The sequence below is a fragment of the Chlorocebus sabaeus genome, chromosome 1, assembly GCF_047675955.1.
Source record: "Chlorocebus sabaeus isolate Y175 chromosome 1, mChlSab1.0.hap1, whole genome shotgun sequence".
In the NCBI taxonomy this organism is placed as follows: domain Eukaryota; kingdom Metazoa; phylum Chordata; class Mammalia; order Primates; family Cercopithecidae; genus Chlorocebus; species Chlorocebus sabaeus.
This window is the reverse complement of record NC_132904.1, coordinates 1,387,407-1,399,024: the sequence shown is the minus strand read 5'-3', so window position 1 is coordinate 1,399,024 and position 11,618 is coordinate 1,387,407. Positions and strand designations below refer to the sequence as shown.

Genomic DNA, 11,618 nt, shown 5'->3' with positions numbered 1-11,618 from the left:
AGCTGTTCCCTGGCAGGGGAGGACAGGCATTAGGCCCCATGGTGCCGGGGTGTTCAGAGAGGCTGAGGAATAGAACAGTGTGTGTAGGGGCTTGGGGCAGCGGGTTCTGGAGTGTCAGATGAGGTGGAGGACAGGGGAGGACAGGGGTGTTAGTGCCCCCACTTCCTGCCAGGGCCCCAGTCCAGCCACAGAGTGGCTCAGAAAGGCCATTAAGAGGGCTGCGGCCCTCCCTTCTCCCTTGCCCGTGCCCCTAGAGCTGCCTCTCGGGCAGGGCGGCACCACTGCAGCAGAGGAGCCTGGCCTCTGGGAGTCAGGCAGGAGGGGCCTGGCTAGCCAGTGCTGGCTCCACTGGGCAGGGAGCCCTGGACCCCCAGGTATGAGGAGGGGGTGGGCTTAGGGTCCTGTTCCAGGTCCGTCCCCCACCTATCAAGGCCCGAGGCAGAACTTGGAATTCAGGCTCACCTGCAGGCCGAGGGGTTCCCCAAGCAGGTGCTGCTCACACAGGGAGTTCAGGCGCCAGCCAAGCCCCTGTCCTTCTGTGGTAGGCCTGCTTCACTTAGGGAGCGCTGCCTCAAGGCAGATAAAGCTCCCTTGTTTGCCCCTACACCCATGGGGGCCTCTCGAGAGAGAAACTCCCGTTCACCCCTTTCCCAGGGCACTCACTCTCTAGGTGGCATGCCAGCCCCCACACACAGGTGGCTTTTGGGCCCAGGTGGGTCTGCCTGCTGCCCCTGCCCTGTACCCTCTCAGGCCGTTGGGACCCCTGCCCTTCAGACGTCCAAGGGTCTAGGAGTGGGGCCAGTCACCATGGGAAGAGGCCAGGGGCTTGGCAGGAGAGGCGGCCCAGGTAGGACCCAGTCCTGAGTCCAGAGCAGGGCCAGGGAGGCGCCCACCCCGCCCCGGCCAGCCGCCCTCTCTGTTGTTTCTTCTATTTGTTGTTCTTTTCACCCACAGCCCTGTGTTCCTGTCATCCCTCCTTTCAGCAAAAGTCCTGTTCCCGTTCCCTCTGTCCCCACCCACTCCTGTTCCCCAAGAAAATAAGCTATCGTTGTTGTATTTGCAATCTATGGATTAGAGGTTTAAGTATTTATTATTATTGGTTAATTATTATTAATTATGTAAATTTGCCTCCTGTCTGTCTGTTGCATTGGGTTTCTGAGGAGACCCTGGGTGAGGAGGATGCACTGGCTCCCCGCTTCTCGCCCCCCACCCCTGTGCTGTCCAGGAGGCAGTGGTCTGGGGCCACTGGTTGGGCCCCCCTCCTCCCCTTCCCTTGTCCCTTCTCCAGGCTGTGGGAGGGGGGGAGTCCTGTCTGTCTCAGTCTGTCTCTGCTCCCACTCTTGAGGCACTGGTCACCCCAAAGTGAGCTGCCAGGGTGGGGAAGAAGGTCCTGTGTTGACCACTGCCTCCTCCAGTGCTGCGGGAGGCGGGCTGGGGCCCCACCTGGTGGCTTTCTCCCCACTGGGCCCTGAGTCCTCTCCAAGCCTCTCCCTACCCCTCTCACCCGGCCACTGCCTGGCTTTGGGATCGCCCCACAATGGACCCGGCCCCTCCTGTTATTTGCTGGGAAGTCCAGCGGAGGAGAGGGTGCAGGTCCCCCGCCGAGCCTCCAGTCTCTGTGGACTGGGCTGCCGGCCCTTCCGCACCCCCTTAGAGCCCCTCCCGCCGCGGCTGCACCTTCCGCTCCGGGCCCCTCCCTTTGTATTTGGAGACAATGTGTTGTAATAAAGCTTAAAGTGGATGTTTTCCCCACGACTCCCTGCCTCTTCCTTCAGACTGGCGGTGGGCAGGGTGGGGGCAGAGGCTGCTGGGAGGCAGGCCTGAGGCCAGGAGCTTGTGTGTTGGGCCTGGAAACTTGCCCCAGGCTCACACCGTGGGTGGGCTCAGAATAGTCCCTGAGGGCCAGGCATGGGCACAGGTCCTCAGCTGCACCCTTAGGGTGTAAAACACACTTTTTTGGTTGTTACATGCTACTAAAAGCTTAAATAACTTGAAACAATATAAAATCTCAGTGTTACCCACAACTCCCCTCACTCCCACAGTCCCAGTGTGAACAGCTAGAGGCTTCCCTCCCGGCCCCTCCATGTGTGCTGTGTGCATGTGTGTGGGTGCATGTACGTACCAGCAGAAATAGGGGTCTAGTTACGTTTAGTGTCTCCAACCAGCGTTTTTTTGTTTTGTTTTGTTTTGTTTTTAGATGGAGTCTCGTTCTGTGATCCAGGCTGGAGTGCAGTGGCGCGATCTCCACCTCCCGGGTTCAAGCAATTCTCATGCCTCAGACTCCCAAGTAGCTGGGATTACAGGCATGTGCCACTACACCTGGCTAATTTTTGTATTTTACTTTAGTAGAGATGGGGTTGCACCATGTTGGCCAGGCTGGTCTCAATCTCCTGACCTCAAGTGATCTGCTTGCTTTGGCCTCCCAAAGTGCTGGGATTACAGGTGGGAGCCACTGTGCCTGGCATCCAACTAGCTTTTCAAATCTTAAGTAATGTGCACATCATACAAGGATCAAAAGGACACCAGGGTATGTGGTAGAAAGTACTGGTTTGTCTCCCCCAGGCTTGTCCCCAGCCTCCAGGGTCCTCTCCCTGGAGGCAGCCCCAGCCAGACCTGCAGAGCCCCCCACCCCGAGGGCAGACCTGGCTGCTGCAGGTGCCACAGGCTGCAAAGATTCACAGTGTGCGTGCAGCCTGGAGTGAGGCTTGTCTACACTGCCGTGGAGGATACCAGATATGTCCTCACCACACAGACCTCTGGTTCATGCAGCTTCTTCCAGGTTTAGTATACCTATCCCAGGGACCCCTCCCAACGAGTGACGTTGTCCAAACCATGTGTGTGTGAGCGCTCATGAGATGGGAAGAAGAGGAAGCAAGACAGGGGAAGAGGAGGGGACCAGCCCCTCCTTGGGGGCTGCAGGAGGAGGTAGGGTCCTTGAATCCTGCATCTTTAAGAGTCCTCAAAAAGGAGGAAAGCTAGAAACATAGTCTGATGCTCCCACAAGGCTATTTTTGGCTCAAGAACATCTATTTATAACTCTGGCAGCCCCTAGCAGTCAATAAAACCGAGGCCTGGAAAGAGCTGATGGCTGACTCAAGCGGCACTGAGGTGCTCCCCTACCCCTTGTGCACAGGAGCACCTGCAGCTCCAGGAGGTGGGTGACAGGGCCTCTCCTAGGATGCCCATCTGGGGCACATAGGTCTCAGGACCCTGGGGGCAGTGTAAGACTCCAGATGGAAGGAGGGGTCTCATTTACCAACTCAATCAGGCTCCTAGAGGTCCAAGAGCTGCCCAAAGTAGGTGGTAAAGCAAGAGTGAACACTGGTGGACAGCCTCCAATTGCTACAGAGTCCCCTAAAGGCTTGATGCCCTGTCTGCACTTGTGTCTCCCCCCAGGACAAGAGCTTTAGTTGCTGGATAGGTCTTGGATGGGTAGGTAGATGGGTGGATGAGGGAGGGAGACATGGATGGATGGATAGGTGAATTTATGGATGGGCAGATGGATGAATGGTGGATGAATGGATGGATGGGTGGATGGATTATGGATGGATGGCAAATGGATGAATGGGTAGAGGGATGAGGATGGGTGGGTAGATGGGCAGATGGATGAATGGGTAGAGGGATGAGTGAGGTGGGTGGGTGGGTAGACGGATGGATGGATCGATGAATGGGTGGATGGGTGGGCAGATGGATGAATGGGTAGATGGATGAGTGGGGTGGGTGGATGAATGGATCAACAGGTGGGGGGATAAGTGGGATGGATGGATGGATGGATGGATGGATGGATGGATGGGCAGATAGATGAATGGGTGGAGGGATGAGTGGGGTGGCTGGGTGAGTGGATGGATGGATGGATGGATGGATTATGGATGGATGGATGGATGGATTATGGATGGATGGATGGATGGATGGATGGATTATGGATGGATGGCAAATGGATGAATGGGTAGAGGGATGAGGATGGATGGATGGATGAATACATAAATGGGTATTTATAAATAGACAAGTGGATGGGTGGCTAGTGAGTAGAAGGACAGGAAGGTGGACAGATGGATGGATGGGTGGATAAGTGCGTGGATAGGAGGTGGATGGATGGGTAAATGAGAGGGAGGGAGGGAGCGAAGGTGGGTGGGTAATAATATTGCATTAGTTGCACTTCTGTTAGTCTTATATTAAAGCTGTGTGCTCCATTCTCCACTGGACTGCAGACGGCCACCTGGTCTTTGCATACAGAAGGCAGTGAATGTCCAATGAATAAGCCACATAAGCCACATACTAACTGTCTTGGAGCGGGACATCAGAGGAGAGACTCTCTCCAAGGCCCAGGGAGAGGAACAGGCTTGGTCAATGTCCCTTAGAGGGTCACGGGCCACGTTGGGGCTGGGCTTGGTTCCTGGTCTCTCAGGCACCATTCCTCTGCCTGCCGAGCAGTCCCTGGAAGTGAGCTGGAGGCTGGTCTCAGTGGCACCCCTGCCAGCTGCCACTGTACTCCTGTGGATGGACTTATCAAGGCCCTTCCAGGGCTCAGAACTGAAGAGACTCTGAGCAGGAGAAAGGGCTGAGGGCCAGTTCTCAGGAAGACTTCCAGGAGGAGAGAGAGTTTTGGCCTCTGAAGGCCAGGTTGTGTTTGGAGGGGCTGGGGGCAGGTGGGGCAGGAGGACGTTGCAAAGGTCCACAGCGTGGGAGAAAGGGCAGAGGTAGGAGCACCCTGCGGGGAGCCAGGCAGAAGCTGAAGGCCTCTGGCCAAGGCAAGGCCTGATGGGAAGAGGGTGCAGCTCGATGGAGCTCTGAATGGCAGGTAGGCCGCGGGAGTGTCTGAGATGAGTGGTTCTTTGGGGGCAAGATGAAGGGAGGACTTGCTATTAAGGGGAAGCTATGGAGTCTTTGAGGGGCCTATACAATGGACACCAGCAGAGGGTGCCCCTACCTCCCCGGAAGGGCACAGGGCACGGGGCAGGACCTGGACAGAGGGTGGGAGAGGAGGGACTGATTAGGAGCCTCTCAGCAGAGCTTCACAACAAACGCCTTGTATCGGTGGTGGGAGCACATGGGGAAACTCAATTATCCCTGCAGGCAGCTGGGGCTCCGGGGCGCAGTCCCTCCAGATAAAGCACAGCCTTCTGGTCCGGGGTGAGGGCCAGAAAAAGCTACATACTATCTTGGAGTGGGACATCACAGGAGAGACCCTCTCCAAGGCCCAGGGAGAGGAACAGGTTTGGTCAATGTCCCTTAGAGGGTCAGGGGCCAAGCTGGGACTGGGCTTGGTTCCTGGTCTCTCAGGCACCATTCCTCTAGACCTCTAAGGCAGCCCACAGTCCCAGGCCCCACTCCTGTCCCTGAGAATAGGGCTCCTGGCTTAGGAGCCTCTGTGGAAGACACTAGGCCCTGAAGGTGTGATGACGGCTTGTGAAACGAGCGGACCCTGACTGTGAGGACCAGAGCTTAGAGGGGATCCTGGTGGGTTGAGGGGAACATGCGTGTGCCTCCCACCCCCAAGCAGGGTGATGCCAGGGCAGGACTTCGCCAAACACTAGGCAGGTGCATGGATGGACGCCCTTGGGTCCTTCCAAACTGAGCAGGGAGACTTCTTGCTTCAGAACCTTTCAATGTTCCCCTCCAGAGGGGCTGAGATGGGGGTGGCCTCAGGCAGGGAAGGGGTATGGGAGCTGAACTGGAGTTGAGTGAGAAGGCTGGGGAGACAGAGGCCTCAGTAGGGGGTTGAGAGGAGAGGAACTCAGTGAAGGACCTTCATTCTGGAAAGTGGGGGGCAGGGGACGGGTGCTAGGCCCAGGGGCATCTCTCCCAGTCTTTGCAGACACCACCGTGAAACCAAGGAATAGTGGCCTGTCCCCAGGGAGCTCCCAAAAGGAAGCTCTGGGAAGGAAAGGGGAAGACGCACTTACCCCTTCCCCGCCAGGAATTCTGCTCTCCCCACCAAGTCCAGTGCCCTCCCACTTTGCCCCAGCACCTGCACCCTCAAGCCTGAGAGCACCTGCAGAAGGCACTCCGGCCCCCCACACACCTGGGGCCTCCGACCAGGACCTCGCAGGGCAGGTGACTGCCCGGGAAGGGTAGGGGGATGTGGGGGGACTGGTGGCACCGATGGCATCGCCAGTCGAAGCCTGCCCCTGACTGATGCAATTGCCTGACCGTCGCAGCTATAAATAGCCAAGAAGAGCTGGAAATAGAAGCCAGGGAAGGGCCAGAGGCGGGTGGAGGGAGGAGCTTGGACTTGAGCACCTGATGCCAGAGGAAGAAAACAAAACTCCATTCTAGGGCCCCCCTCCCCCATCCCGCCCCAGCCTAGAGGGGCGTTTGCACCCGGAAACGTTTGGGGAAGCAGGGTGAAGTCAAGAACCTGCCCGACAGTGGGCGGGGCCTCCCTGCCGCGAGGGTCGGGGCGGGTGGAGCCCGCCCTGGCCACAACCACCAGTCTTCTGCTCTGGGTCATCTGCAGGGCAGTGGCCCCTCCTGATGTCCGCCCGCCCCCTCCCCCAAGCAGAAAGAGATGCCGGTGCCTCTCCAGCCTCCCCACCCCACTCCCTCCGTCAAGCTCCTGGCCCAGGAGACCCCTGACAGCCCTGGAGCACAGGCCCGATTGGCGAGATCAGTGGACACTAGGCCTGCCCAGCGCCTGGCCGGTGGGGGCGGCGTCCTGGGGCAGGAGGAGGGCTTGTGGGGCAGTTTTTGTGTCTTTCTCGCCCAACCCGACCCTCCGGCCAGCAGCGGGAATGGGGCTCAGAGACTTTGCCGCCCTGGGACAGGGTGCACTGCAGCCAGTGTGGAAGCCAGACTGGGCCCCGGTGCCTGGTTCTGCTGGTCACCTCTTGCCCACCTACCCAGCGGGTGCTCACAGGCTGGGGGTCCAAAAGAGGAACAGAAAACCACAGGACTGGGGGCGCTTTGAGGCTGAAGGGCGCAGGCTCTTCGCGGACACCCCTGAGCCCTCCACCCTGAGCCCCCAGCCGCGCCAGGGAGTGACTTCAGTCCGGATTCCCACTGTGGAGCCTCCCCCTCTGACAGCGCATTAGGGCTGGCAAGGCGCGGCCGATAGGGCCCTTCGCCTGTGTGGACCCTAACAGGAAACTCGAGGAGGGGCAGGACTGAGGGCAGTAGGAAGGGGTTGGAGTGGGCGAAGGGAGGTTTGGGTCCCCCCACCTCTCCGTACAACTGGTGGCGCCCCGCCCTCCCTGAGGACAAGGACCCCGCAGCCGCGAGGACGGCGGCTGCCGGCCAGTGTGGGGTGGGCACGGTCCCATTAGCGGGCGCGGGGTCCGCCAGGTTGGGCGGTGAGGTCGGCCCCGACGTAGGGGGCCCAGAGCATCGCTGGGTGGCGCGGGTGGCGCTGGCATCTGGGCCGCCAACCCCGCAAGAAGCGCCCAGTCACAATCCCGCCCCAGGGCTCCCCCCCGCCCCGCCACCTGGAGCCCAGAACCTGCCCAACCTGCGGGCGCAGCCGGGGGCTCCGAGGACCGAGAGGCAGGCGCGGTGGGTGCGCCCGCTGCTCGCGATGACCTCACGCCCGGCGGGGCCGCGCCCACTCCCAGACCGCCCTCCGCGGCGCTCTCCATCCTCAAAGCGCCGCTGCTCCTCGGCTCCCGAGTCCTGCGCGCCCCTCGCGGGTCCGGGTCCCCAGGCACTGCTGGCGTGGAGGGCGGGCGCGGGGAGCACCTGCTCCGCTCCGAGCACTTGGGCAGCGCGGCTCCGGGTCCGGGGCCCGGGTGGGCAAATACCTGTCCCGCAGGGGCGGGGCGAGCGCCCCTCCGGAGCCTGCCTGCCCCGCCCGGGGGCCGTAGTGTGCGCTCTTCTCCCGCCTCGGGCTCCGACCTGGGCTCGCCGGCCACCCCCAACCGACGCTCCCCGAACCCGAGGCGGAGCGCAGCCCGGCAGCGCCATCTGCTGCCCACGCCCGCCGAGGCTGGGGCCGGTTCTCTGGCTTGGGGCCCTGCACGCACGCCCACCCGTTGGGGACCCACCTGCTGGGAGGAAGGCACAGCCCTGTCTCCACCCTGCGGCCCCCGCCCATCCTACTTCTAAGGCCCTCCCCTTGGTCCGTCGGCTGCTTCAGCTGTACCCACAAACTGCACCTGCTCTGGGCCTGCCGGTCCCGCAGGAAGGTCGCCCACACCGCGGCCCCAGGGACGCACGCAGTCAGTGACCAGATGTGTCTCCAGCCAGGTGTCCTCCCTGTCCTCCAGACCGGGCAATGCCAAGCTGCAGCGGCCACCTGCATCTGGCTGGGCCCCCATCCCAACGCCTCCAACCCCCTTCGCGGCCACCCCTCCTCCTCAGGTAAGCAGCTCACCTAGCTGCTGTTCTTGGCTCTCCCGCCGCCCACCCTCACCTGGATGGTTCCGCCAGACCCCGCAGGCCCCTTAGTCCGCCCTACCCACCTGTCTGCAAAGAGCATTCCTGGAAGGGCCCCTCCCTGCTCTGCGGATGTGCTCTGCGCTCCTTCCCCAGCCCAGGTGCAGGGCGGGACTCTGAATCCCCTACCTTGCAGAGGGCAGGTTCACCTCGACCCTTGACTTCCCAGCAGGGCCTGGCGTTGAGGGTGCCGCCCTGGGATATTGTGTGTGGCCTGAGGCTGCTGGAGCCAAGCACCGAAAACCAGGCGGCTTCAACAGAAACCTCTCTCCAGCCCAGCGCAGTGGCTCACGCCTAGAATTGCAGCACTTTGGGAGGCTGAGGCAGGCGGATCACCTGAGGTGAGGAGTAAGACATCAGCCTGGTCAACATGGTGAAACCTGGTCTCTACTAAAACTACAAAAATAAGCTGGGCGTGGTGGCAGGCACCTGTTATCCCAGCTACTCAGGAGGCTAAGGCAGGAGAATCCCTTGAATTCGGGAGGTGGAGGTTGCAGTGAGCTGAGATCACACCACTGCACTCCAGCCTTTGTGACAGAGCAAAACTCTGTCTCAAAACAAAACAGAAAAAGAAAGGAAGAAAGAAGGAAAGAAAGAAAAGAAAGAAAGAAAAGAAAGGAAAGAAAGAAAGAAAAAGAAAGAAAGAAAAGAAAGGAAAGAAAGAAAGAAAAAGAAAGAAAGAAAGAAAGAAAGAGAGAAAGAAAGAAAGAAAGGAAGGAAGGAAGGAAGGAAGGAAGGAAGGAAGGAAGGAAGGAAGGAAGAAAGAAAGAAAGAAAGAAAGAAAGAAAGAAAGAAAGAAAGAAAGAAAGAAAGAAAGAAAGAAAGAAAGAAAGAAAAGGAAAGAAAGAGAGAGAGAAAATAAAAAGAAAAGAAAAGTCTCTCCAAGGTCTGGAAGCCACGAGTCCAAGATCCAGGTGTAGGCAGGTGGGCCCCTCCCTGTGGCCTCTTACAAGGCCATCCACCCACCCTACTCCAGTGTGGCCTCATCTTAACTAGGTTCATCTGCAGTGACCCTAGTTCCAAATAATGAGGTTACATTCTGAGGTACTGGCGGTCAGGACATTGACATACGAATGTGTGAGGCTCGACCCCACCCATAACAGGTATCGGTGGGAGAAGGAGGCGTGCACACTCTGTGGCCACCACCGAGAGCCCTTCAGACTGCCCTCACCACACTGCAGGCAACCAGTCCTGGAAACGGGCTCCCTATCGGTAAGTCTGCAGAGCCGGCGTCCCAGGAGGCGAGGGCCTGCATGGGTTTGAAGAGCAAAAGCTGTCAGGCTGTCAGGGTTTATCTGGTCCGGGGATTCCCACCCTCCTGCCCTTCAGCATTGCCTGGGGGGGATCTTTAAATGCAGGTCCCTGGGCCCTGCCCAGACCTATACAGCCAGCCTCTGTGGGGGCAGGTCTCAGGGATCTATATTTCCAAAGTTTCCCTAGGGAGTCTGCTGCACCTGTTGATGAGACATGTACATTTGGGGACCTGTAATCTAGGGGTCCCTACCCAGTGGATGGAGGGGACAATAGTGAACCCCAGCTGGCTGGAGACAGAGCCAGGAGGAAGGCTGAGCCTCCTGGCCTCCATCTGTAGTTTCTGTATGGGTGCATCCTCAAGAGGCTGAGGCCCTGCTCCTTCACTGCTCCCTGACCCTCCACGCCTCCAGGCCATGCTTTGGTCATGTGCACTGCCCACCCTACCTCCCAGAGCATGGGCTCCCGCAGGGACAACTTCTCCCACACTCCAATCTAGCTCCAGGCTCTGCATGGCTTGTGGGGGCAGCCACAGCTCCCACTGTACCCTGGAGGGCAGAGCTGTCCTGCCAATACCGCGCCTGTGTCATGGGCCTCAGTGTCCCCATCCAGGAGAGGGAGCTGGAGCAGTCCTGGTGCCTCCTTCCCATAGGGAGATGGGGAGCCTGTGCACAGGCTGGCTCTGTGGGGGCCAGTTCCACACTGTGCTGCACCCACTGGGCCCTCTGGGGCCTCTGGGTCTTGTCTGCAAAATGGGAACTGGGGAGGGGTGGAATGTCAGTAACTTACTTTCCTGTTCCTGCTTTTTGTGGATTTTTTTCCATTAACATGTATGGAAGCCTTCTGTCTGGTGCTGGGGATGGCCCCAGGAGCCCCAGCGCATGGGAAACAAGCCTTTGTTGTCACTCTGAGATCAGCAGTTTATGTGACAGGTATATACAAGAGGTGGCCACCACTCAGGAAGAGGGCGGCACAAAGGCTGCCAGGAGGAAGGGGGCAGCAGGAAGGCTGCCTGGAGGAAGCGGCATGTGAGAGAGGCCTTGAGTGACAAGCAGTTCTTGCAGAGGAGCTCCTCCTTCCCAACAACAGCAGCACGTTTGAAGCCCCCACAGTGCAGGACAGCCCACAACTGCAGCCACGGGAGCCCCTGACGGACCACACACCCACCCTGGGCTGGGCGCTCTGCCGAGTGCATGGGATGGAGACGGACCACGCACCCAGCCTGGTCCTGGCGCTCTGCCAAGTGCACAGGATGAAGTAGTTCCTAGAGGTGGGGAGGGGGCAGGGAACGGTCAGCTCCCAAGGATCTCAGACTCTGTCCCCAGGGCGAGGGGAGCAAACCTGCAGGTCCTGCCTAAAAGGGTGGTTTGTTAGGGGCTGGCACCACTGGCCGTAAGGGTGGTTGGAAGGATCCCGGTTGGGTGGGGGTGGCAGAAAGGGTGGTCACTGGGGACAAAAAGGGCAAGTTCCCAACTCCCCAGGTCAGTCATCTCTTTGCTTCAAGGAATGGCCTGCAGGTGACCCTGGGTGTCAGGGCTTCAAGGAGCAACCCACAGCAGCCTGGACCCTGTCTGCCCTGAGCGCTCTCTGCCCAGGTCTGGACGAGAACTCTGCCCACCCTGCACTCACCGGCTGGCAGGTGGCCTGCGTCCCAGCCTCAGGCCTCATCTGCATTTGCAGATCACCGGCACCTCTCAAGAATGATTCCCATGGGAGATGAGGGTGAAGAGCGATGGAGGTTGGGACCTCAAGTCCTGGTTTTGCATGGGGAACTCTCCCTCTCTTGCCACCACCTTCCTGAGTTGCAGGATCCAGGTTTTCCCCTGGGGTCCCCATCCCTCCCCAAGCCTGCTACCTCTGGCCACTGTGCCAGGCAGCAACTACTGGAAGGGTTCTGCTGGGATGGGCACCTCCTTCCCCAGGTCACCCCTACCCCCTCCTGGGAATGGAAAACAGGAGCCCCTTCCCGTCACTCTCCTGCCCCCTCCTTCTCTCTGCAA

General features: G+C 59.4%; 1 protein-coding gene across 1 annotated transcript; it reads left to right on the top strand.

Moving 5' to 3' along the window:
- The first annotated feature begins 38 nt into the window (after positions 1-38).
- LOC103241812 (uncharacterized) lies at positions 39-1,748 on the top strand. Its single transcript, XM_008009359.3, is given in 6 exon segments — positions 39-77; positions 334-458; positions 460-613; positions 615-846; positions 849-866; positions 869-1,748. Coding segments are annotated over 6 exon segments (741 nt in total). The 3' UTR covers positions 1,042-1,748.
- Positions 1,749-11,618: the final 9,870 nt, after the last annotated feature.